The sequence below is a fragment of the Sylvia atricapilla genome, chromosome 1 (genome assembly GCF_009819655.1).
Source record: "Sylvia atricapilla isolate bSylAtr1 chromosome 1, bSylAtr1.pri, whole genome shotgun sequence".
NCBI classification, from domain to species: Eukaryota; Metazoa; Chordata; class Aves; order Passeriformes; family Sylviidae; genus Sylvia; species Sylvia atricapilla.
This window is the reverse complement of record NC_089140.1, coordinates 115,858,757-115,886,279: the sequence shown is the minus strand read 5'-3', so window position 1 is coordinate 115,886,279 and position 27,523 is coordinate 115,858,757. Positions and strand designations below refer to the sequence as shown.

General features: G+C 40.2%; 1 protein-coding gene across 2 annotated transcripts in view; it reads left to right on the top strand.

Moving 5' to 3' along the window:
- The first annotated feature begins 17,913 nt into the window (after positions 1–17,913).
- The window catches only part of CA8 (carbonic anhydrase 8), a 49,407-nt gene continuing 39,797 nt past the window's right edge, over positions 17,914–27,523 (top strand). For both annotated transcript variants that reach the window (XM_066331746.1, XM_066331738.1), the window contains exons 1-3: positions 17,914–18,021; positions 18,292–18,483; positions 22,157–22,281. In XM_066331746.1, coding sequence (XP_066187843.1) covers positions 17,943–18,021; positions 18,292–18,483; positions 22,157–22,281 — 396 coding nt within the window. In that variant the 5' untranslated portion in view covers positions 17,914–17,942. The remainder of the gene's footprint in view (positions 18,022–18,291; positions 18,484–22,156; positions 22,282–27,523) is intronic.

Below are 27,523 nucleotides of genomic sequence, written 5' to 3'. Positions count from 1 at the left end.
CGCTCTGCACCATCTGAATTTCCATTTTCTCAGTGTTCCACAGTGAGCATAAAAAAACTCCTCCCCTGGAGGAGCTGGTGACTCGTGGATGGCTCTGTCTACCTTGTGGGGCCTGCATGTGCCTGGTTTTTTACTGCTGTCTGTGGATAGTTCATACTTCCCCTGGCGTTGAAGAGCTGCAGCTGCGCAGCTGCACATCTGCATGATACTCCAGGGAGAAATGGACCACAGTTTTATGTTCATAAATTGCCTCTCAAATCCAGGATCTGTGAAAGAAAATCCTGTCAATGCTTCTATTTCAATTTTATCCTTATTTTTACAAAATTACAACTATAATAAAAAATGTCCTGTGTTCTCTGTAACAAAAATTGGTGAAGTCCCAGCAGGGTCTGTGCAATTGCATCAAATATGCCAGCAGAGAATTTGGCCCATGAAGGGAAAAGAAGTCTCAACAATATTATACCGTCAACATGAATATTTATTTTTCTTCTTCCCAGCACCAAAAGATCATTTTCTCTGTTCGGAACTCTGACTGCAATTTCTGTTATCAAGAATATAGCTTTTAAGTAGAAAAATAAAGAGTAAACCATGATAATTTACAATAATGATATTACTTTTGCCTTAATTTTCAAGTGAAAACATTACAGAACTAAATTTCAGATAGTGTTTTATTATGTGCAAACCACTGTTGATATAATAACTTCTATTTTAGGTTGCTAGCAAAGGAAAGAACAATGTGACCCATTTAAAAACTGGCTCACAGAAAAATATTAACAAGCTGTTTATCATTTCTATTTAATTTTTGTGATAAGCACCTTTGAAAGAAACATTTCTTTGTTACAAAACTAACAGTAGCATAGGATATATTTGACCATAACACATGTGCTTTGCAATGGTACTGAGAAATGCACTTTCTGTTTGTTGCCAATCGTTTGGAAAAGAAACTAAAAAAAGGGAAAAATCTCACCTTTGAATTCTTCAGCAGAGGGAGCCTGATTTTTAAAATCTCTGATAAAGAGGTAAATCACACTCACACAGCTGGAGTGCTGCAATGGCTGGATACATCTAGACAATAGTAATCCAAGAGGTCTCCAGAGTGCATTGAAGTACAATAATGCAAAAATAATATTACAAAATTCTTGATCAACAACAACAACAACAATAATAATTCTGATACAGGTGACTGAGGAGGTGAAGAGAGGAGATGCTCTGCAGGATCTGATTTTCACAAATGAAGATGAACTGGTTTGAATCACAGAATCACTTGGTTGGAAGAGACCTTCAAGATCATGGAGTCCAACCCAGCCCTAACAATTTAACTAAACCATGGCACCAAGTGCCACATCCAGTCTCATTTTAAACACATCCAGGCATGGTGAATCCACCACCTCCCCAGGAAGACCATTCTACTACTTTATCATCCTTTCTGTAAAAAACTTTTTCCTAATATCCAGCCTATATTTCCCTTGGCACAGCTTAAGACTGTGCCCTCTCATTCTGTCAGTTGCTGCCCAGAGAAAGAGACCAATGCTCACCTGACTACAGCCACCTTTCAGGGAGTTGTAGAGAGTGATAAGGTTACCTCTGAGTCTCCTTTTCTCCAGGCTGAACACCCCCAGCTCCCTCAGTCGTTCCTCACAGGGTTTGTGTTCCCAGCCCCTCACCAGCCTCGTTTCCTCCTCTGGACGCGCTCAAGTGTCTCAAGGTCCTTCCCAAACTGAGGGCCCAGAACTGGACACAGCGCTCGAGGTGTGGCCTCTCCAGTGCCCAGTACAGCAGAAGAATGACCTCCCTGCTCCTGTTGGACACACCATTCCTGATCCAGGCCAGGATGCCACTGGCCTTGGCCACCAGGGCACACTGCTGGCTCATGTTCAGCTGCTGTCACCAGAACCCCCAGGTCCCTTTCTGCCTGGGCACTGTCCAGCCACACCATCCCCAGTCTGTAATGGTGCAGGGGGTTATTGTGGCTGAAATGCAGGAGTCCGCACTTGGACTTGTTAAATTTCATCCTGTTGGACTCTGCCCACCCATCCAACCACTCCAGGTCTCTCTGCAGAGCCCTCCCACCTTCCAACAGATCAAAACATGCTCCCAGCTTAGTGTCATCTGCAAATTTACTAATAAAATATTCAATACCCTCATCCATGCCATCAATAAAAATATTAAACAGAACTGGCCCCAGTACAGACCCTTGAATATGAATGCCAGGAGCAGATGGAATTCAGGATCCTGAGAGAAGACAGCAATTTAACAACCCTGGACATCAGGAAAGCAAATGATGGGAACTGTTGAAAAAATCCCATGTGACACCCTCTTGCAGAAGAGAAAAGGAGTTCAGGAGGATTTTCAAGGATCACATCTTCCAGACCCAAGAGTTGTCAATCTCTACCTGCAGAAAGTAAAACAAAGGTGGGAGGAGGCCTGCACAGATGAACAGTGAGCTGAAAGGTAAAAAAAAAAAAACAACCACAAAGCATTCAAGACATGGAAGTAGAGTTAGGTGATATGGGAGGAATATAGAGACCAAGCATGCAGGGATTAGGTTAGTAAAGTCAAAGCCCATTTGGAGTTGAATTTAGCTAGAGATGTGAAGGGCAAAAAAGGGAGGTTTCTACAGGTACATCAGCAGCAAAAGGCAGACTGGGCAAAATGCTGGCCAACTGCTGATCAGGGCAAGCGACCTGGTGACAGAGGACACAGAAAAGATCAGTGTACTCAGTGCTCTTTTCTCATTATTCTCTTAGGACACGTGATAAAACCAACCTTCAGGGAGCTCAGGAATCTCCATGACAGAAGGAAACATCTGGAATATGCAAGAATTGTCATTGTTGGAGAAGAACCAGATTAGGGGACACTTACACAGCCAGAATGAACACAAGTCAATCTGCTGGGATGCAACCACAAGTGCTCAGGGAGCTAATGTCAGTGCAAAGACCTTTTCTTGAAATGCCATTCAAGAAAGGCATTTCTTCCATGTCTTCCTTGAATGACATTTCAAGAAAGGCCATTCTTTCTTGAATGAAAGAAGTGGAGGCTCCTGAGGACTGGAAGAGAGCCAGTGTCACTCCTTTCTTCAAGAAGAAATTACAGATTGGTTGGAGCAGTGTATGTTGTTACCTTGAGTTTAGTAAGGTTTTTGACACTGGCAGCTGTAACATCCTTCCTGGCAAATCAGTGATAGATAACAGGACTGAGTTGGGCTGTAAATTGCCTGAACTGCTGGGCTGAAAGGACTGTGAACACAAGTTCATCTGGAGGCCACTCACCAGAGGTACACACTGGAGATTGATGTTGGGGCCAAAAGTGATTAACATCTTCATAGGACAGCTGGACAGTGGGACAGAATGGTTCCTCAGCAAGTTCAGAGATTACAGGAAACTGGAATGAGTGGCTGCTATACCAAGTGCTTGTGATTGGAGAAACATGCTGACAAAAACCTCTTGAGGGTCAAAAAAAGGAAATGCCATGTCAAACGGACCCATAGAACTGCAGGTACCCATAAAAGCTGTGGGGTCAACCAGCGAAAAAGCTGTTCTACTACAAAGGACCTCCTGGGCTTCTTTAGGAAGACAGCTGCCAGTGGGTCAGGGGAGGTGATCCTGCCCCTCTACTCAGTGCTGTGGAGTCCATATCTGGAGTTCTGGAGCCTGTTCTGGGCTGTCCAAGACAAGAGAGTTCTTGAGCTACTGGAGAGAGCAGAGCCAAGAAAATGGTTAAGGAACTGGAGTGTCTCCCCTAACAGGAAAGGCTGACATAGTGAGATAATTGGGGTGACTGAGATAAGAAAGCTCAGGAGGATCTCATCAGTGTGAATAAGTACCTGGAGGAGGTGATTGAAAAGGATGGCGTCAGGATCTTTTCAGGGATGCCTAATGACAGGACAAGAGTCAATGGAGCAAATGAAACACAGGAAACTCCACTTAAATGTAAGAAAAACAATAATTTCTGTGAGAGTGGTTAAACACTGGCACAGGTTTCCCAGAGAGGTGGTGGATTCTCCGTCCTTGGAGATATTCAAAGCCCAGTGATATGTGGCCTTGAAAATCTGCTTTAAGCTGGGCTGCTTTGAGCAGGGGTTTTGGACTAGTTGGTTTCTAGAGGTACGTTCCAACCTCAGCCATTCTGTGAAATTATTGGTATATAATAAACCAAAAAGTGTAGGCTTTTTAGGAAGCCCCATGTCACAGCCTGGATGCAATCATGCTCTTCCTCTGCTAATAAGTCCTGTTAGAAAGAATTCATGTATAAACCTGCAGGGTGTAAGTGCACATATGGGATCCTGACATCCAGGGAAAAAGCAGGGACCTTTTGGCACCTGATTCTGGGGTAGATGAGGGATGCTTTGGTGCTCCTCACCAGCTGCATTCTCTAGAGGCTGGGCTTTCCCATCCCCAGGCAGGGATCACAGTCAGCACGATGACCTTGGTTTGCCAGTCTCCTGGAGAGCAGGAGTGAGCTGCTGGTGCAGAACAGCTGGCTCTGCTGGCATTGAGGCACCTGGGGAGCTCTTCTCTCAAGGAGAAGTTGCAGCTGATTTTTCCAGCCTACTTTCTAGACCTTTTGTGCTGATCTCACAAAGCACAAAGGGAATAGAGAAGGCCTGGGAATATGTGTGAAAAAATATCTCCCCCAGCCTTTTACATACTGAAGAGGAGTAGTATGTAACAGTATGGCTTTTGTACCAGTCCCATAGAGATAAAACCACTTGGGAAAGCAGCTTTTTAATAGTATAGGAAAACAAATTTTCTCCCCAGGTTTGAGTTAGACAAAGTAATTTTATTTTCTATCAAAGTTCCCATTATTGTTATGACTATTATCAGTAATGAATTGTTTTGAACATCAAGCATAAGAAGAAAGCTATACTTTTTTTTTTTTCCCACATCATCATTTTACTAGTAAATTTTGGCCTAGACCACTCACCCTGTTTAGGATTAATGCATTCATGAGTCTTATTTTCAGCAGCTATGAAGAAAAGACATTTTAAAGCAAATTGAGGTAGGTGATATCTTCTCTAATGCATTTTTAATGTATGAGACCTTGTAAAGACCAGAAAAGCATTCTGTGCTCTGCAATACAATTTGACAAAAAACAAAACAAAACAAAAAACCCCTCCCCTCCAAAAAACCCCCAACCAAACCAAAAAACAACCCTATAAAAAAGAAAAATAAAAACAAGAAAACAGAAGATGTGGGAGAGTGAAAGATAAAAGCATGATATTAGTGTCCACTTAGCTAATTTTATCGAGATTTCCAGCATAAGAAAGATAAGAATATGACAACCGGTGGGGGTATGAAGATGTTGTGATATTAATGAGAATCTAATTCCATAAGAAATTGTCTTGTGATTTATATCTAGTAATATTACTGAAATGAGGCTAATGAAAGCAATCCTATATAATATATTTTTGTAAATCTGATCCTCAAAGCATTTCTGGTAGAAAGAAGATAGATTGTCTCCTCCCAGCAATCTCTGCTGACATGAGAACTCTCACTGAAATCAATTGAGAAGCAGACAGAGGAGCAAATAAACCTCTGTGGATGCACTTCTGCTCTGCCTTGCTTCTCTAGTTCCTCTCTAATGACAATGTCCTTAGAGTCACGTTTTCTGTAAGAAAACTGCTCCAGTGCATCTGGAGAGCAGTCTCAGACCTTACTGCTCTGCTAATGAACTCTGCCTGCTATGAAAGTTGCCTCTGCTCTTGCTGACTTTGGTACAGATCACAAAATCCTTTGCTGTTCTATATCTGTGTCTCCAAACCTTTGGGTATTAATGCAATTGGCTGGTCTACACTGCACCCCACGCTGCTTGGTTTCACTGATATCACACTAAAGGAAGGCAAGTTTCATTGTATTTACCCATTCTGTATGAACATTGCAGATTGCAGTGCATGTTTTCCCACCCCAGCCTCCCTTTCTCTAAGTAACTGAGATCAGCATCAGTTAAATTTAGCAGATCCCTGAAAACACACAGACAGACACTTATTTCCCTCTTTGTCCCCTTCCTTGTCTTGTTTCATTACCAATTTTCCTCGGAAAGGACAATGTGAATTATAATATGTATCTATATGGCCTTTGGAAGAACACCTGTTTCTTCAGAGAAATGTCATGGGATATATTTAAACCCAGAAATTTTAGAAATCTGGAACTACTTTGCTTTTCTGGAAGTACGGACTCATGATTCTTCTTATGAGGGGATATCTACAGTGAAATTACTAATCTTATGAACAATTTTGTGGATGTTAAAGTATGACCTCTGTTCTAGGTAGACTGGGAAGAGAAGCTCCCACATGCATTTATCTCCTCATGCTCAAAGCCTTCCTCTTCAGGATTCTGGAAACGGACATTCTAGCAGAGGTTTCTATTTCTGTCACCATGCTTATTTAAGTCAATGGCAATAATTTTCTTGATGTCTATGAGGCAGGATAAAATCTTGTGTGAACAGCCAGCACTTACACCTTTCCTTATCTCAAGAACCTTGCTAACATCTGTCTTAAAACCTCACATATCCACCTCACTCAAATGCTGAGGTAAGCACAGATATGTGACAGCAAGGATGTATAACGGTGAAGAAAAAGATGTGTATATAAGGTTGTATTAAAGGTGTAGTGCTATAGACAAGATCAGACCATCTATTTTTCTGTGCAAGTCTTTTCTATATCTCAGTCCAAGCAGCTGTTGAGGCAAGCAGAGTGAAGCACAAGAGATTACGGGCAAAAATATATTTGAACCATCAGATGCTTGGAAAAACTGCAGTCTTATCTGAGCTTGGTGAGAAGAACCCGAGAAATTACATGGACTGGAGAAACACCAGTGACACGGCAAACAAGAGTATGGCTACTGGTTTCAAAAGAAAAACAGTCATATATATTTTGTTAGAAAAGGAAAGATTTTAGTCCTGACTGTTTTTTTGTGTTTGAGGTTACTTATGAAAACCACTTAGCACAGAGCAGATTAGATCCTGGCACTGTTATGCTGTCATCACTGTAAATTCATTAATGTTTCACTGAACTGTTTTAATGCCATTAGACTGCCCCATGTCACATGTGTTGTGTCTGTGAATGCTCTCTTTGTCTCCCTGCATAGCAAGGAAGGTGAAAGGCACTGGAATTGAACTGATTCTTCCAGCTGAGAATCTTTGCAAACATAAATAAAGTAAGTTGCTTCAGCTTAACATTCATTGCCTCCTTTTTCATTTAAAAACAGATGTCAGCACAAGGAGAAGGCAGGTGCAGACTACTTCTTTCAGCTGCTTTTGAAGGAAAGCAGGAAGTGAATAAGTCACAGGGAGCTGTGCTGTTTGGATCTTTAGAAAGCATTTATGGCTTCTAGATACATTCCTGTTAATGAGGGTGTGAGATGCCAGCTCTTTGGAAGTTAGAGCATGCACTGTTGCACTCACTCTCATCAATTCTGATGGATGCAGTGTGTATGGGGATATAATTTAAACATGAGGCTATGAGGAATGATTTATTAAGTTACCACAGAAAGTACTTAAGAAAAGAATGTCTAATACTAAAAAAAATGTCTGGCATAGTTGAATGCTATATAAACTACAAAATCTGTTATAAACTGAACCCCCCCCCCCCAATGGATGCTCTCCTTATATTGCATATAAGTGTCTGCATATAAATACAATGAATAGTGGCTGTAAAATATTACAATTTACAATAGCCAGACTCCTGAACCTAATGAAGACCACAAACTGATTGTTGCAAATCGAATTATTGCTGTTAAAGCTAGCAGTGATGTTATCTGAGAGCACACTATGTTTGGGTGTGTGGTGAGAATCTGACTACTGCCATTTTCCCCCCTAGGCAATCCAATTTCCACACAAAGTAGTGTCCTTTTTAAATGAGGGTGAGATCAGACACAATATGATCCATGGTCTCTACAAGATGCCAGACTGAGGTGAGCAGAAAAGAAGAATAAACAGCACTATAGCCTCTCTCTCTCCTTTCTTTCCACATCTATCAAGTTTGATGTGGGTGGAAACACGCTATTCTTTGTAAAGAACTGGCACAATTTGCCCTCGTTAGCAAAGCATGCCCACTTTTTTTTTTTTTTTTTTTTTTTTTTTTTTTTTTTTTTTTTTTTTTTTTTTTTTTTGCCACTCTTGCTGTACCTCATTTGAAACACCACACTGCAGGGATTTTGCAGCGTCTGGGATTTTAACTATGAAAGTAGAAGTTTACAAGAAAAACGCCTGCAGCTTCCTGGGCTTGATACACTGCATTGTCTGGCATGGATTTCACTTTCCCTGTGACACTGAAAGAGCACTGCCACAGAACAACTTGCTTTGATGCCCCGTGCTAGCAAAGAAGTTCTGTGATAAACAAGCTTTTAATCCTGTATTTCCACACATTTCCTAAGCAAATTGCAACTTGACAAAGCTGTGTGTCAATGACTGTGCCAAAAGTTCAGCCCTGAACAGAGACGGTAAAAGAGGGTAGGAGAGAAAGTGCTCACAGGAAGCAGACAGAAGAATTGTACTTTAGAAGCTTTGTCAGTGCTTTGATTTAATGCCATCAGTCCTATTGCAGCAGGCCTTCTACTGAGTGCTAGTGTAGACAGTCCAGGAAAACTCCCAAGAAGCTATAAACGATGCTTGCGACCTGAAAAGTATCTTCTGCCGCCCTGAATTCTAAGGAGGGATCTGCCAAAGCAAAAAACGTGCCTGGACTCACGAGGAGCCTGCCCTTTCATGTGATAAGGTCTCCTTGGAAAGAACTGTAGTGTAATCAAAGTACATAAGTAGCCAATTCTCAGCATCAGATTTTCAGGAGAAAGCCCTGCTGGCCCCTTCCATGTGACACCAGTCCACATGTGTCACAGGGAACAGCTGGTGAACAACCTTCTGCATGAAGGGAATACCCAGCACTAAAATGTGCTTTAGCATACCCAAGACAGAGTTTTTCAGCGCCAAAATTAGCAGTTTGGGAAGCAGCACACGAATGTAAGTAGCAGAGGACCTTTTCTGCTCACCTGAAAGTGGTCTTGTTTCCTGAAATCTTCACAATATTCTGAAATATTGCACTGTCTCCTGGTGCTACTCCTCGGTTCCTTTTTCAGATGAAGAGAGGCTGAGCTTATCTGCTTGGCTGATGCAGATACAACAAAGCACAGTATGCTACGAACTAACTCCCTTCCTGTGGAACAAACACTAGGAAGCAGCTGAGGAGACATTCAAGACTCCCATGTTTCAATATAAAACAGAAAATGCCTGTTTTCATATTCTTAAATAGGAGGGTGCAGACTGTGTAATATAAAAATCTAATCACAGTAATAAAATGTCTGATATCAAACTCTTCTTTTTAGTGGAGAAATCTTCTCTAATGCTTTCCTCCCTGCCCTTTTTATACAAAACTGAAGTAAACAGATGCATTGTAGGACATTGATAAAGTACTAGAGCCACTGCACGGCTCTAAATTACTGCACAGAAATCTGGAGGATTTTTTAAAAATATTTCTTATTCAATGTGGGAAAGTAGTATCTGTTTAATAGTAGCTGTTTGAAGTTGTTCAGTGGCTTGGAAAGCTACCAGTTCCTTTTAATTTCTGAATATGAACATTTCTGCGTCTGTGCAAGTTCTCAATTTTTTTGAGGCTGTGGTTCTTTTTACCACACATATAATCTGAGCCAAGCACTACATTGTTTTTGATGATATTATCAGCCTGGAGGAATAATAACTCAGGAAATCAGTGTTCAATGTTTCTATACAAAACATTTAAATTAGAACAAAACCAGTTGCTTTTTCCTAGTTAGCTACATGACACACGAATAATGATTGGTAAAATATAAGCCTGAATGGAAATACCTCCTTTTCCAAGGTTCCAGTAGATCAGTTTTGAACTGTCAGACTGAGGATGTGAGCACAGAGCCTCTCTAGCAGCATTACAGTGACACACTGCTTGTCATTTACTGCCTGTCTCCCTTTTAAATACTTGTTCCTTCATAATTATTATCTGCAGTTGGCCACTGGACTTTGAAACTGCAAACTGCTTTCCATATCTTTTGTTCCTGCTGTATATACATTGAAATCACACGGTTTGTTATCTGTTACTAAGATTACAAGCAGCGTGACTTAAAAGGAAAAAGGTAGAAAAATGTCAATGAAAATAGGGAGCTCTTTAATGACTATAAAATGTGACACATCTCTGTAACCAAAAGTAGAGCAATAGTACTTGAATCTGGTGCTGATTCAGTGGTGAGTGGAAAAAAAAAATTAGTAGAAATTTTTTTGATTTGATTTTGAAAAAGAAAACAAATATTGATACGTAGTAGAAATTTCAGGCTATAAAAATATTGATGTATACTTCAGGAAAAATCAGTTATCAGGTTTCACACAAATTTGTGACAATTTTTAAACTACATTAATTAGAGAAGAAACTCAAAGTCATTACTGACTGAGACTGCAGTTTTTGATGGCGACAAAGAGATAAAATATTCATAAATATTTTAGGGGATTTATTTTTGGGGAGGAGTCTGATCTGTTTACATCATGAGTGGTTAAAGAATTTATCATTTTATTAATAACTAAGTGGTATTGTGCAATAACATAAAGTTAAAATCTGATTTAGATGTATGTACCTAGATAGGAACTTGCCAGGTTCTCACAGAACTCTGGAGTTTTACAAGAACTGGCTCAAAAGATGCACAGTCTGTTCTGTAAATTTTTATCAAATGCAGGAAAATGTTATAAGACATAAATAATGTTAGCATTATGTAAATATTAAAGAAATAAAGAGAGAAATTAGATAATTTAGGTAATTACTCTCTGGTTTGACAAAAGTAGCAGAAAAACTACAAAAAATATGCAACTACAGTTATAAAAACTTGATGTAGAGGACTAATGCTAGTGACAATAGTTTTACCCAAAGTGTGTCTTGTCAAAGAAACCTATAATGAGATTACAGATTTGTTGAGGCATATGATTTACTAGTGTAAAACAAAACAAAACAAAACTGATTAAAAAGGAACACCAGGGCTCATTCAAATAAATGGCATTTTAGGTCAACATAATGCAAAATTATAATGCAGTCTGCCCACATTCTGTAGACAGGCTCCTGGATACCCTGACTCACAAAGAGGATTTAATGTTTGTACCAAATTGCAGCAAACGAGAGAGCCTGTATTCAGTTCAACAGCAGAAAAAGCCCAATGTGGATCCTAAATGTGCAGATAAAAAAGAAATAAATGTGTACCTAGAGGTGAAACAAGAGCTACACAGGAGAATTCCAGTGTCCATATTTTTAATATGAAAAATGGGAAAATGTGCAGAAAAAAGCTAAACCAAAGATATCTTGGTCTTAACTCTCTAGTAAGTGTTAATGAGCTCCTTTTGTTTAGACCTCACAGAGGTGGCAAGACTAACACAGGTGAGTACATTAGAGAGAAAACACAAAGCAATAAAGGCTCTTCTGTCAAGGCAGACAAGCATAACACGAACTGAAAGTTAAAACTAGAAAAATTCTATATACCCATTATTTAACACTGAAAGAGATTAACCATTGGAACGAGCTCTCAGAGTAATGAGTTCTTCATGTCTTGATGTCTTCAGGTCAGGCATTTCTGAAAAAATGTGCTGTGGCTAAACACAAGTTATTATTTATTGATAGCCAAATAATTAACTTAATATATGAGGAATTGCATGAAATGCAATAACTTGTGATATAGGAAGACAGACTGTGCTCTGAATATATGATTTCATAGCTTTTCCAGAACAGGGCAGATGAGCACTTTGCCAGCTATGGATGTTGGCACATTAGTAAGTGAAACTTAGTAGAATGAATGATGAACTGACATTCCTTTCACCATCATTTTACAGACTCAAATATGTTGTTATCTCCTTGCCACTTCATGCTGATCAGTGCTTCTTCTTTCTCTCAAGCTTCCCAGCTGAAAAGCCAACACCTGTAAGCCAACACCTGCTTGTGCTCTTCCAGTGAAAAAATGATCAGGCCCATTATTTAGCTTATCCTCTCTTTTTATTTTAAACTGTAGAAGGTATTATATCTTTCCCTGATTCAGTGTTTCCCTTTGAAACATTCAATTTGCAAGTGGTGGATTTAACATCTATTAGTTCCACTGATAAAAAGCCACTCCTTTTCAATAGCTATTAGATGAAATTCGTAATCCTTCAAGAATCTCATCTAATGTTAAAGATCTGAAATTATTACAGCTAGGTAACACAATATTTATCATCTCCTTATTGCAGATTTCCCCCCTGAGCTTCCCATCTTCTTCCTTTAATTTGCATCTGAGTGCATCTTTAGTTTTGCTTCCTTCCTAAAGAAATAAAGAAACAGGAGTTTTGCCATGTCAGGGTCCTTGATTATCATTTGCATTCTATGTTTCAGAGACATTTCACCCTGTAACTGCCTTTTCCTTTTAGCCTGGTAGCAGGAAAAAAAAAATCACTTCCCTTCTAGTCTTCTCTTGTCTTCAGGAATTCACTTTACTTTTGTGCTTACTTTACTTCATCAGCAATTCCTGTTGTTTTTACCATTTCTTGTAATTCTTTATATATTTTTTCTAGGGTTAGATCCTTTTAGGGAAAGGAAAAGTTCCAGGAGACTACATAGATTACTCTCTAAATATTTTAGTGTGCCCTTAAATAGCCCGTACTTCAGTATTGTTTCTTCTGTTCCCTTTTGATGGTAGTTTTTTCAGTCCTTAAAAATGACTTCCTATTACTTGTGTTTTCTTTAAAAAGCTTGACACTATCCCCCTATAATTTTAGTGTCCTTAAGCTGTGTGTCTAAATTCTCATGGGCAGCTATAAAATGCCCGTTTTACACATTTGAACACTGGGAGAATACACACCAATTATGCCCGGAGGTTTGTGGCTTGTTCCCATTTTCCCCTCATCTCTTGTGCATGTAAAAGGTTTATAACTATAATGTAGGAAAAAGTCTGTACACACTTGCAGATCAATATATTGATCTTTAAATTCCCCACCCACACCACGTATATTGTAAAGCGAAACATGAAGTGTGTTTAGGGCTAGTCTGCTGTCCTATTAGATGGCAAAACCAGGAAGCATAAATTTACACTCACAGGCCATAAAAACACACAAGGCCATGGAAACCACCCTTTGGTGTAGATGTAAGGAGAAACTGGGAATCAACTGACAATTTTTGCAATGTTTGCAGGATGGCATTTGCCAATGTAAACCTGACTTGCAAAGATGCAGTGTCTTTCACTGCTAAGGGTTTATTTTTGTTATAAATGGCCCCTTTTTTGGAAATGGTCTTCCTTTACCTTTTCATCTTGGACTGTTTGAACTACCCAACCAAATTTTCCGTTCTGTAACGTGTTACCACAGTTGAAGAAAATAAAAATAGGCAAATATTATTATTCCAGGAATACTGGAATATTATCTCTTCTGATGAACTAGTTCCTTTTCAAACGTGAGGAGAGATTTTCAATATTGGTAGATATGAGCTTGTGCTTTCAAGTTCAAATGCAGAAACTCTGTGCTTACACTTCTAAACCTGGAAAAGAATCAAACCGATTTGAGAGCGTATTCTGGCAAGAAATAAAGATAGAAACAAGACCACGTGGGAGATGTTTGCTGGTCAACCTCACAGTCAACACAGGAAGAAAAATAGGAAGCCCTATTCACTGTAAAAACTAGATGCTCCAGGTCCCTTCAGCTGCCTGGCTTACTTTATGGACATTGCCTTTTCTTTCAGGACACCTTGGCAAGAACAGAAATCTGGCTTGCAGAAGCATAAATAGACTCTAAATTACCCCAAATGGAATGCTCTAATGCTCCATCAAACAATTCCCTCCTTATCGAAATACTAAATACTGCATGCCCTCAACTACTCTATGTTGGCAGCAAAGGAATAAAGAAAAAAGGTGGCTAACACAGGAAATATGATCATCTCTCAGAATCTGGATTTCTTATCCCTTGCACCAAGGAAAAAACTGTCAGTTCTGTGGCTGCAAAGAATCATGCAGCAGGTAGGAATATACAGTCCACCTTGTATTTAATTCTGCTTTTCTTTTTTTCTATAAATTTCTTAGTAACCTGTACAGTTCTCTGCACTGGACTCTCCCTTTTCAGAGTGGTGAAAGCAGTAAGTGAAGCTTTGGACATGAACCTCTTAAAAAAATATTGCTAGTCATTAATGACAATTGTCACATGCAGATTTTTCAGTGTTCAGATGGAGAATATTGGTTTAGACCCAATTCTCCTAATATAAACTTTTTAAGGGGTTTGGGGAAGATGTATTATCTTCTGGGAAAAAAAAAAAAAAAAAAAAAAAAAAAAAAAAAAAAAAAAAAAAAAAAAAAAAAAAGAGAGAAAGGTCATGTAGAACAAAAAAGTATATCTAGATATAGAAAACAGAAGAATAGTTGCTTGGGATCTCACCAGGATTAAGTATTATACTAACCATGTTTCAAAATGCCATTTCTTGTTTGAAAAAAGGAATGTCAGAGACTACACTGCTTCTGAACTGCTGTTGGGTGAGTTCAAAGAGGAACTATTAAGCCCTGGATCTGAGCCTGAGCATTTTATTCCTGGTCCTATCAAAGGGTGTTATCATTAATCCCAGTTAAACAAGAAGTCAGCATGTTCCACAAAATCAAAGGGTGAACAGGGATTCAGGAGAGAGATGTCCTGCTCCTGCTTCTGTTGATGAGGTGTTCTGTTGCTTACGAAGGTCATGTTGGCTGAGCTTTTCCTACCTTTTGCTCAATGATTTAGTATTAGCTTGGGGACCATAACTTTACCTATCCACAGATTTTTCAGTGTGTTGAGCCACTGTAGCAAACATCATGGGCAGTGCATTTTTACAGAATAAAGAGTGCATTTATATGTATTATAGTTATGTATTTAACATATTTTCATTGTAAATTCAACTATTGGGAGCTTCTACACAAACAATTTTATGTTTGCCTACATCATTAAAGGAGATCAAATCCCGCTGATCTTGAACAAATCCTAGATCATGCCACTATCTCCATCTGTTTGTCTCAGCCCTCTTACTGGAAGCTGGGACCATAAATGAATGGGTTGGTTTGTGCAGAGATAGGTAAGGTCAATATCTGCATTTGTGATTGGAGTTTAATATGAGGGATCAGTCCCATACTCCATTTCCTTGGGGATAAGTGAACTCCTTCGTTACTTACATACTTTACCATCAAAGAAGTGCCAAGAATCTTCAGTGGAATCATATCTGTTGATTTGATCATGCTATGCCTGACAGATACTAAGGAAGAAACGGGATATTTGCACAAAAACAACTCAGCAGACATATCAGAATAAAGAAATGTCAATTATTCAGTAAGGATTTACCCTCTATGCCTAATTTTGCAGAGGGATATGGAAAAAATTGAAAGGTTAAAAGGAAGGGCAGCAAATATATGGTAAAGCCATGAAAAGTACTTTTGCAAGGCAGGAACTGACAGGTCTGATAAAGTTGCCCCTCATAAGCATGAAATTCTGGAACAGACATCCCACAGGAAGGTTACTGCAGGAAAGGACTTAACAGAGAGCATGAATGAATGAAATATTGTATTTCAAGACTAAGGGAATGAACCCAGCCTCCTAGGAATGTTTGGCTCATTTCCAAAATATGAGACTCCTTTTGAAGAAGAAAATGAACTTCCAGTCAGATGGACCAGAACTGATGATGTTAGGATAATGTTTGTTTTTTCCCCATGCTGTTGAACAATGATTCAAAGGAATCTACACTAAGAGAACCAGCTGGTGTGTGTTTTAGAAGTGAGTAGATGATAAAACTTAACAACTTAATAAAGCCAGTTGACCATGGGAGATAGGTATGCATATACAACATGATACCTCATGTGATTAAAATGCATGTTAAAAATATCCAAATTTTCTGTTTGTGCTGATGTCAGGTGCTCAATACATGAAAAATGTCTGTTTGGTTTTTTTTCATCAATAAACTGCACCATGTTGTAATTTGGGTAGTATGATACCGCAGAAGGAAATCTGTGTTTCTTCTCCGCTCTTGAAAAAACCCAACGCAGTAAACTCTACTTCTTTTGCCCTATTTTCTTTTCACCTTGCATGCAGCTCATGAACCAGTACTCTCTTGCTTCATTAATGAAGTTTCATATCAGTCCTTCTTTTCTCATCTCACACTCACACAGATGATAATTTTTGCTCCCCTGCTAGTGCTGCACAGGAATCACAGCTACTGCTGCTGAGCTGGGGATCACTGAAGCACAACGAGCTCCATGCTGGGATCAAACTTGTGGATCAACAACACAGGATCAAGATGTTATCGTCTTGGGATACCAGAATTCAGGGAAGTCTGGTCACTGCTTTTAAGTGGACCAGGATGGTAAGCACAGGGCACTTTTTACCATTATAACGATGCTATTTGACTGCTTCTGTTACCTTTTCCTATTGCTGTCAGGGACTGTAGACTATCAGTATGACATTCCTGTTTCCCTTCCTGTCACTGATGCAAGTTTTTGGGCCACTGCCTAGAAAAGATCTCTGTAACAGAGGTTCCTTCTGTCCTTTTTTCCCTGACAGAATGAATATTCTCTAGTTCCATACATGGCTGTTTTCAAAGGAGAATCAAGAGTCCTTTCATAACCTTGAACTGAGGCATCTTCATCTTGGGGAGAGAATTTCCTCAATCCCTCCACTTTTATATAATTTATAGTAGGAATCGATGCCACACTTCTTCCTTTAGGACAGAAAGGGCAGAAGTGGGCTCCCTTTCTTATTCACTGGCTTCCTTACCCTCACTGATGGTCTCCATTCCTCCACAGAAGGGGCACAGTGCTCAGCAGTGAGGAGTAAACACAGAGTCACTGAATGGCTGATGTTGGAAGGAACTTCTGGACATCATCTCCTGCAAATCACCTGCTCAAGCAGGGCTGCCCACAAGGACCGTGTTCAGATTAATAGTTTCAGATTAATAGTAGATGGAGACTCCCCAACCTCCGGGGCAACTTGTGGCAGGGTGTAGTCATTCTCACAGAAAAATTGTTTCCTGATGTTGAAAAAAAAACACCCTCCCATGTTTCAATTTGTGCCCATCACCACTGGTCCTGTTACTGGGCCCCACTGAAAAGAGCCAGGCTCCATCCTTCTTTGCATCTTCCCTTCGGGTATGTGTACACATCTTTGAGATCCATTGAGCCTCCTCTCCTCTTAGCTGAACAGTCCCAGCTGTTTCAGCCTTTCCTGATAGGAGAGATGACCCAGCACCTTAACCATGGTCATTACCATTTGTTGGACTCTCCCCAGTGTGTTCATGTCTCTCCGTACTGGAGCAGCCCATATCTGAACGCAGCACCCCAGGTGTGCCCTCACCAGTGGTGGGCAGGATTACCTCCCTGGACTTGTTGGAATTGCTTTGCCTGATGCAGCCCAAGGTATCGTTCACCACCTCTGGGGCAAGAGCACACTGCTGGCTCATGTCTGACCTGATGCCCACCAGGACCCACAACCGGGTGAGACCCATCTGTCCAATGCCAAACTTCATTCCAGTCGGGGAGTCCCCCAGCTGTCCCGGCGCCTGGGTTGTTCCTCCCCAGCGCCCGGGCTTTGCCCTTCGCCTCGTTTAAGTCTCTCTCCCTGGGTGTCCCCAGGTGCACAGAGCGCCTGTGCCCAGCTGGAGGGGCAGCTGTAGAGACACCCACCCACCCGGGCTGGGGAAGCAGCCCGCGGAGCACGGCGAGGAAGACGCGGGGAGGATCCGGGGAGCAGCGTCCCGCCGGGAACGCTCGCTGCCGCCTCACCTCTGGCTCGCCGTGCCGCGTCGCGCCGCTGGGACGGCTCCCGGCTCCCGGCTCCCGGCGGCCGCCCCCGGCCCTGCCCCTGCCCCTGCCCCGGCGCTGTTTCCCCGCGGGGGGAGGTCCGGGAGCCGAGCGCCGCCAGCCCGCCGCGCCCCGCGCTGCTCGCACTCCGCACAGCCCGCCCGGCCGCTCCCGGGGCGCCCGCCCATGGCTGACAGGAGCCTGATCGAGGGCGCCGAGCCCCTGCCGCGCCGGGAGGAGGCTCCGGAGTGGGGCTACGAGGAAGGTGAGGAGCGGGCGGCGATTCCGCCGGGGAGAAACTTTGTCCGCGGCCGGGGAGGAGGAGAAGGAGGAGGCGGTGTGGGAATTTCGGTGGCGGGGCGCAGCGGGGTTCGCTCCCCGGCCGTCCCGAGGCGCCGGGAGCGGGGAAGCGCCGTCCCGGCCGGCGGGAGGGCAGCGCGGGCGGCGGGTCCGGCCGAGCAGCCCCTTCCCTGGCCGGGGGCAGCGTCTCCTGACCCGCAGGATAACCCTTAACCGCGTTTCCCTTGTGCCTCAGGCGTGGAGTGGGGGCTGATCTTCCCCGATGCTAACGGGGAGTACCAGTCGCCCATTAACTTGAACTCGAGAGAAGCCAAATATGACCCCTCGCTCCTGGAAGTGCGTTTGTCACCCAACTACGTGGTGTGTCGTGACTGTGAAGTGATCAACGACGGGCATTCGATTCAGATTGCCCTGAAGTCAAAATCAGGTATGCTGAAACACGGCCTTGATTTTCCTGACCAAAGCTTGTATTGCCTGAAGACTCACTGTGCTTATGTCCTGGGGTGTAGGAGAAGCAGCCTTTCCCAGCAGCGAGCAGTTGTGCCCATTCTGCATGGACTATGCCCGGTGAGAGTTTTGCTGTTGACTTTGGTAGGAAGAGGAGCAAGTGTTGCAATGGGAGTTGCAGATTTTGATGCCAGACTGGATGGTCAGTGAGAGTGCTTCGAGGCATGTCCAGAATTTCCTCTTGTGGTGGTGGTACCCAATTCACGGGCATTAACAGCTGTCTGCACTCAGAAGCAGTACAGACTATTGCTAAGACAGTGTAGTGCCAAACTGTTCTGTACAGCTGGCAAGATTTGTTCATGATTCAAAGACCATGTAAGTTAAAAGTGCTTTTTCCCATTAATTTGACCTGCTTCTGAATATTAAGTACAGAATTGGACAGCTTTAGGTAGTATAACACCAGTTGTACATGCTCACAGCATTGATGAGGACCAAGTAGAAGGCAGTCCTCATTTCTTAAAGGATGACATTTTTGGTGTCACTCATCAAATATGATTTAGAAGCAAACAATAAAAGAGACAATTCCAGCGTAAGTGAAGTTGCAACATCTTATCCAGACCTTTCATCTAGGTCAACTATTGTGTATGAAGAAGGCAAGAAAGTAGGGAGGAAAAAAGTCCATTTTGCTTTCCAGCACTAGAGTAGTTCTTACTCTGTGTTTGGAAGAGCCACCATGTTATTCCAACCAGTCTTAGCTAGTAGCAGCCCTTTGGGGGGCATTTAAACAGCTGAACATTGTCAAACCATGAGACATTCCAACATTTGTTTCCTTCTGAGAACTCAGTAATACTGGGAACTGCAGCTGTGCTAAGTGAAGGAGTCAGTTCAATTTTACACGGCTTTTTTTAAAAGGAAGGGTTTGTTATTTTAATAATGATGCTTTCCTTTTACTTTCCTTTCTATGATATTTTCCATATATTTTTGGAGTACAGAACGTTTCTTTCCATGGGATTTTGCAGATTTGCAATAAAAGAGAAATGTTGTACTTCCCACCAGTTTCACTACCTTCATCAGAAGCAGAGCTCTTTTCCCAAGGGAAGAGGTTCTCCTTGCAGGATCAAGAATTCTTGAATTCTCCTGTGGAGGAAGTGAGAGTGACCATATGTGACCTCATCATTTGCATGCCAAAATGCAACTCCTTCATCCTAACTTTCCCAAGGGCAGTGAGGGTTATTAAGATGGGACCAACACACCTAAATGCCTTTGCAAACCATAAAGGGAATTAGAAAAAAGAAAAGACTTCTTTTATACTTGGATGCAGTGTGATGCCAGATGGATGAATCTTGAATTATAAGAAAATGTGAAATAGAGAAAGAGTTTTTGACTGAAGTATGGAATTATGATTTAGGAAATCTTGGTTTAGTTTCAGCTTTTCCTTAGATTTAATGCTACGTAATTTCCCGTTTTCCATTTGTAAACTGGGAATAATTGGGGAGGGACCTACCAAGAGAAGAAAAGAGTTAATAGGCTGTGTTTGAACCTGGCCTAGTATTCTGGCCGTTTTCAGGGATTGCAGAAACTCCTGCAGTTTCTTTTCCTCATCTCCTCCAGGAGATCTCTGATGACAAATCCATTTAGCCAGATTATTTTGTTGAGAACTGTTGAGCACTGAATGCTTTTGAAACTCTGTCTAATTAATGTGCAAGAGATCCTTGTCTACTGTAATGTTAACAGTCAAAGAAAAAGTTCTTTATGGAAAAATTTAAAGTGATTAATATACATATTAAAAATAAATTTGTCGTTACTGGTGAATGTTTTTATCCTTTAATTCAAGACATGCAGTCTATACTGAATTCCCAAATCCTTCTCATTATTTAATTACAAACATTTTCACAGCTGCTTTAGTTTTGATGGTGGAATATGTGTTGTGCATTAGGTGGAAGAACTATCACCAACTATGGAATAGTTTTATCATGGGCTCAGCGTCCTAACTGAAGGTTTGGAATTAAACTCTGAAGCTCCTGGAGATTCAGAACTACATCATACAGAGAACATTTCTTCTAGTTACAGTTTTTCTCAGAGCAATGTTTTAAAACAGAGAAAAAGCTCAATTTTCCTAATTGAGATGATAATGATGATGATAATTATTTTGTCCTAATTGAGCACTAATTGAGTGTCACGATTCTTCTTAGTTGTCCAGATTTCTTAAATTCTTCAATGGCTTGTTTCCCTGAGTGTTCACCAGATTTGTAGATTTTCCCTCTAGGGGATATAGGTATAGACAGAATATAGATAAAACAAGGGTAAGAAGCAAAGTGGAATCCAAAGCTACATTTAGGACATTTCATTTTAGAAACTCTAATGGCTGTTAATTAGTTGTTAAAAATTGTTAAAGGAGGATTAATTAGAATATTTGACTTTTTTTTTTTCTCCAATATAATTGCTTATGAAAACCCTAACTTATTTGCTTTTCTTTCAGTTTTTTGCATACCTTTCGTTTTGTGTTTGTACAGTTGTAATATGATTCAATTGCTGACTTACATTTTAGTATTACACTACTTCTTGTGCTCCAAACTCAGTTTGTGTGTCAAAATAGCTACATATCATGGAACTAATTCCCTAAGGCTGTATTTCATGCAGTTAAATAATCCTTATCAATTATCAGAGATTGTAAAAGATTAATTCCAAGTCTATGAAACATAAGCTAGAATATAATGGATTCTGAGGAAGACTGTGAATGCCTTTAAATGAAACTCAGCCCTGCTTAGAAGGCAATATTCAATGATTTTAGCGGGAAGTTACCTCCAGCTAGTGGTGGAATATTTGATCTAAAGCAGATTCAGAAACCCCTGGGTGAAATGTTTCCGTTGATTAATTCCATAGCAGATTTGGCCTCACAATTGCTTGCTTTTACTACTTCTGGTGGAAGTCTCTTTTAATGCAAAAGTACTGAGCAACTATATACATTTTTTGTGTGTGTCCTGCAATTGTGGACAGATGCTTTTAAGAAATTCCAAATGTTTAAAAAAACTAAAGTAAGGAAAACCCATGGGTGCCTAGAAGCTGTTTTTAAATAAATGGGGTGAGCTGTTTGTGCTCCAGTGTGTAGTTTTGATTATATTTCTGTATTGAGGCTTTCAGTATCTCAGAAGCCTGACAGGTGGTATATGACTGAACACCTTTACCCAACAAAATATTTGCAATCAAAAGTTTTCTATCAATTTCTGTGACCCATGGTAAATACAGGTGATGGAGGTTAAACATTTGGACAACTTGGAGGTAACTTCCCAGTTCAATTCAGAACCCCTGCCATCTGTTTAGAGCACACAGTTAATGTCTTGATAAGACAAATGAACATTCCCTCTTCTGACTGGTAAAGGTACAATGCTTTTGTTTGGTGTTCTGCATCATAAAACAAAGAGTTCAATATGACAACAGTTTTACTGTTTTTTATAACTGCCTCAGTTCATATTCTGTACCTACAATGTCCTTCAGAAGTAAAGGTGACAAGCCTGTCGACTTAACCCTCCTCCTCTCTGGTACAACTAATAATATAGAAGATTGCCAGGAACTCCTTGCTGTATTTGGAGAATATATTCAGTGGCTTGTCTGCTTTGAAAGGCAAGTTCTTTACCACTTATCTTCTTTCCCAGTGTTAATAGGGGGGCCATTACCTCGGGGACACGAGTTTGAACTACACGATGTTCGATTTCACTGGGGAAGAGAAAACCAGCGTGGTTCTGAGCACACAGTTAATTTTAAGGCCTTTCCCATGGAGGTAAGAGTGCACTGCATTGTATGACACCCGTGAAATCAAAAGATTTTATTTCCTAGCCTGAATTCTTGGTGACTTCCTTTTAGCTCTGCATGTTTTATATTTCAACCACAAAGCTGTCTTCCTGAGGTGTGCTTTAGTGCAGGTAGATTAGGATATGCATCTGGAATAGAATGCCTCCAGCACTCATCACACTGTATGATTAATTGGTTGTAAAGTTAACTTGCAGAATTATTAACTTCTTTCTTATTAGTGTTCTAACAAGATCTGCCATTTCAACACTTCCTATGTCACCTTGACTAATAGTTACAGGTGGGGAGAACTAGCCACTGGAAATATTTCCATGGTGAGTAATAACAATTTAGGTCAATTTGGAGTAAGTGTAGAGCAATTTGTTCATGAAACAGCTTTACATACTTGAAAATCGAAGATTATGTGATAGTCCTCTGTATGTTCTGCAAGATCTGAAAGAAGTACATGATTTTGAAATAAAAGCAGAGTGATAATGCAGTCTTAAAAAATTCAACTTCTCCTGGGGTTTGTTTAATAGGCAACACAAAATGCTTGGTCCTATTTCTCCTGCCCTCCAGCAGCAGTTTGTCATAATGCTTCACTTCCCACTGTCCCATTGCTTACAGCTGTAAAGGAATGGCTTGGAGTATTCCTTAGCCCCTGGGCTGCAAAACTACTTTTAACAGATACCAAACCAGATGTTTGGTGACTTCAGCTTTGCATCTTTTATTTCATTTGTTGAGCACTATTTGTTTTAAAGAAACTCAAGATCTTTCAGAGTACTTTGAGTTATTTTGACCTTATTTATCTGTCATAATCCCTCATGAGTCTGAAACTATTTCTTTTTTTCACTATGCTCAGTGCTAGGAAATTTATTATTGTAGTGTTTATGCGTGTCTGACTACTAGAATAGAACTGTCTTATGGAGAAGCATATAAAAATATTAAAGAATATTAAAGCAACTACTGCAGAAATAAGTGTAAAAAATTTGTGGACTTACATCATCCATCTAATTCCTAGGGTTGTTCAAATACTTTATTTAAGAGTTGTCGGTCAGCTTTTGGTCTCTGCTGTTTGCTGTTTTGCACTGGTCTATCACAATCTCTCGTATATAAACTTGTATGGAGTTTTCACGTTGAATTGAGTCAGATCATTGACTCATTTTAAGACCTTTATGATGAACTAGTCCAGTCATAAACCTAATACTGCCAAAGTCCTCCTCTAAACCATGTCCCTAACTGCCGCATCTATGTGCAGATCCCCTCTTCAGGTTGATTTCAGGCAGGTCCTGGAAATGCAGAATAACTTGAATTGATAAGATTCATCAACCAAAGGGAAAACAGGGGACTGATTTCTGCATCCTGGTTACCTGGCACAATATGATTTATATGGGCAGTAAGACCTTCAGGATACTGCCATGTTCCCCTGAGGCAGGAAATAGCCAATTCATTATGAAATAGCTCTGCTTAGTGCTTTTCTTCAAGGCTGATCCAGTATGTGGTGATTGAGAAATATTCATATGAACTAGGCTGAGACCTGTACTTGGGAATCTGTCAGGGGTTCCTGACTCTTTGTTTATTAAAGATCACTTGCAAACAGTCTTGGTGGTATGTGGGAACAGACTGTTGATAATTTGCAGAAAACCTAGAATTATCTAGTGCAGATCAGTCCAGAGAAAAATATGCTTGACCCAGAGATACAAAACAACAAACTTAATAAGTCATGAAGGGATTTCATTCTTCACCTATTTTAAAAGCAGTACAGCAGCTGCACAAACAGAATTCTGGCACAGTGGAAGAACATCACCTGGAGGTGAGGAAGCCAGTGTTTTTCTGTTTCCCGCATCTAAGCAGCTTTCAACTAAACTTTAACTTCCAAGAAATAATTACCGATGCTAAAATTCTCTAGCAGAAAAACCTGACCCATAATACACTTTAAGTACAGTGTGAATGTTTCATTGTGTAAACAGATAAATTCTTGTGGCAGAAAATGGCCAGTTCATCATCTTCTGCCCCAAGCTGCAAGAAAGTGCAGAGCAATTTTTTTGACAGATGAACTGCATTTCCTTCTGCTATGTGCACAAAGAGCTGTTACATTAATTCCCTCTCAAATTGTCCAAATCAAATATATACTTGAGCAATAATAAAGTGGGTGATTGTGGCCACTGTAAATGTTTATGTAGCATACTTGAGACTCCAGAATGGAAGACTTGCTGTTTCCATTCCACACATAGCTTTTTTTTTTTTTTTTTTTAACAGTAGCTTTGATCAACAGACCAGGAAATCTTTATTTCCTTAGCTTTTGACATTGGCATTGGTTTATACAATTGTTGGAAATCATCATTTTCTGAATGTATATTTTGCTTTGATTTCTACTGGGTTTCACAGATTGACAGAATATCCTGACTTGGAAGAGGCCCACTTGGATCAACCAGTCCCACTTTTAAGTAAATGGTCCATATGGGGATTGATCCCACAATCTTGGTGTTATAAGTACCATGCTCTAATCAGCTGAACTAAGTTTGTTGGTTACTGAACACAAACAGCAATTGATGCCTATTTTGGCTACATCCAAGCAATCTGGTGTAGTTTATACTTTCATATAAAATAAGCTGGCAGTTTTTTGTGCATCAGTGCGTGCCTAGAAGTGTGATGAGCAGCAAGTGCATAAGTTTGGGTCTTTTTCAAGTGTAACAAATCTAGTTGGTCATCTTCCTAAAGAACTACAAATCATTTCCATGGCAAATGATAGGGAATATCTTCTTTTGTGAGAGGAAAACAAGGAGATAAGCAGTAATATTGAAATGGATGTGCGTGGTTTAAGTGGGTACATTACCAACACAACAGGTTGGCCTAGGTTACACTGTCTTACTACTCTATTTTAAAACCCGGGCAGTTCAACAAAAATCACCTTTTAGTTTGATGAGTGCTGAGATGACTATCTGAGACTAATTATTGACTGGAGTAGCAGTCTGGTTTTTTTAGGGCAGAAGACTATGCTGCTTTATTTTATTACACTGGACAAAAGAGTTGTGAAACAGCTTCAGATGATCGTATAATGACCTTTGTAAAAGATTTTGAAAAAGAGTGCAATTTTTCAAAGTTTGGAAGACCAATCTTCTAATACATCCTTAGTCTCTTCATCTTTGGTACCATAATTTCTATAAAAGAAGTTAGGCAATATCCTGTATTAGTTGGGCAATATCCCATGTTTCTTAGTGCAAAAATTCATTACTTCTTACTGCACAGCCAGGGCTATTGCATGTAGTTAGGAAAATAGGTTCATGGTGAAGTTGGTTAGATTACAAAGCTTGTGTAGCCCCTGAAACAGCTTCTTATGAGCTAATGCATATTGTCAAAAAATGTTCTTGTGGCTTGGAGGCTGAGTTCTTTGTTTTTTGTTCTTATATGAGCTTCAGAAAAGATGTGTTTTCCACCTTCCTTGACTGAAGAAACCAGGATGTAGACAGTGATATGCCAGTGTTTTCATTTTCACTTAAGAATCAGTGTTTGCAAAAAGTCAGGAAAGCAGGGCAAAACAAAAATGTTTGTCAAAAGTCAATATGGTAACACCTCTTATTAAACCAAGGAAAAGCAGAGGGTTGTACGTACCAGTACTTCTCTCTTTTTCTTTTTTTCATGAAAACAAGAGCATGAAGATGGCTCTTGCCCTTTGGCCAGGAGTTGGAAGGAACCATTTGTGCAACTTCCTCTGGAAATCCTTCTCACCAACTACTTCTGCCGTATGTAAGAGTGCTGCTTTGCCTTTTGGCCAAAGTTTCATTTGCAATGACATAAGCTAAATGTTTAGTAATGGTCTTAACATTGAGACTGTTTCTTGCCAGCAAAAGAAACAGGATACCAAATACCTGTGTCTTAGAGTACAGATTTCCACAAAGCAGTGAAATCCACGTTTACCTGAAATCCTGATTTACCTGAAGTTCATTTAGGTGTAGGAAAGAGAGAAACTATTTGGCATCTTTGTATCTCTCCTTGATGCCAAGAGTATGGGTTGGAGAAGGAGGAAAAGCAAATGAAGAACTAATAAAACTGACTCTTTCCCTTACCTCTTATGTATAACAAAGAGATAGAAGAGGACAGGAATTGTAAATTGCTGCTATTTATCTCTGTTAAGAAAGTGAAATGGGAGCAGATAAAAATGAGTTCCCATTGTATCTGATCTCTATATAAACACGGCGCATTATAGTGCCAGGATGAATGAACTTACGGTCAAAAAGGAAATGAAATCCAACAGGAGAAAGGAAATCACATGATAACATCAATACAGGTTTATGGAAAGAAAATATTTTCACTACTTGTGAAATGAAGGGAAACAGGGAAAAATATAAGGGGGCCTTAAAGTTGTCTCTTCCTCTTAGTTGGTCAAATGGTGGTGTGACCAAAGGCACTAACTGACCATAAAGGCACAGTTGTTTCCAGGCTGCTACTCTGAAATAAAACTGTATCAGGGAAAGTAAAAAGGTTCCTTTCACCACTTGCAATATAACCAGGAGGATAATTCTCTGTAATCCATTCTCTTTAAAATGTAGGATTACATTAGCTGCAAACCATGTGAAAGCTCTCAGTAGAAGTGGGCTGGCAGAAAATAATTAAAAAAATGTTTCCAAGATGTGCAGGAATATTAGAAACTATTATTGTCTGTCCTACATTTTTTGAGTAAAAGAAAATGCAGTTGCTGGAAGGACCAAAATCAGTTCTGGATGGGAATAAAAACTGTTCTTTTCCATTGCACAACAAAGAGCAGATGAATTAATTCTGTAGTCTTTTTTAGAGCAACTGAAATACCTGCTGCAATGATGGTAACATAATGCAAAACCACATATCCTACCCTCAATTTGATTTAAATCATGACATTTTCCTTTGTCAACAAGAAGTGGTGCCTAAAGTACTCATCTAACAGAGGTAAAGCTTTAGGGCTTCAGGTCAGGCTGTTAACATTACGCTTGCCTTCTAAAGCCTGGACAGTCTTTAGTGTGGGGTTTTGTCTGTGCCTGACTCCGAAATCAGGTATCTGCACACAATACTGGCATTTCTGGCATTTCTGGAGAGAAAGTATCATGCCTTCAACACAGAAATTTATTCTTTGCCATTTTTTGTTATTTTTTGCGAAGGCAATTTAACCTTGCGGTCTCTTTTAATCTATTTTTCTATTCTATCTAAAATTTTCCTATTACCTTATCTTGACTAAAAAATAAACCAGAGTATTTGTAATT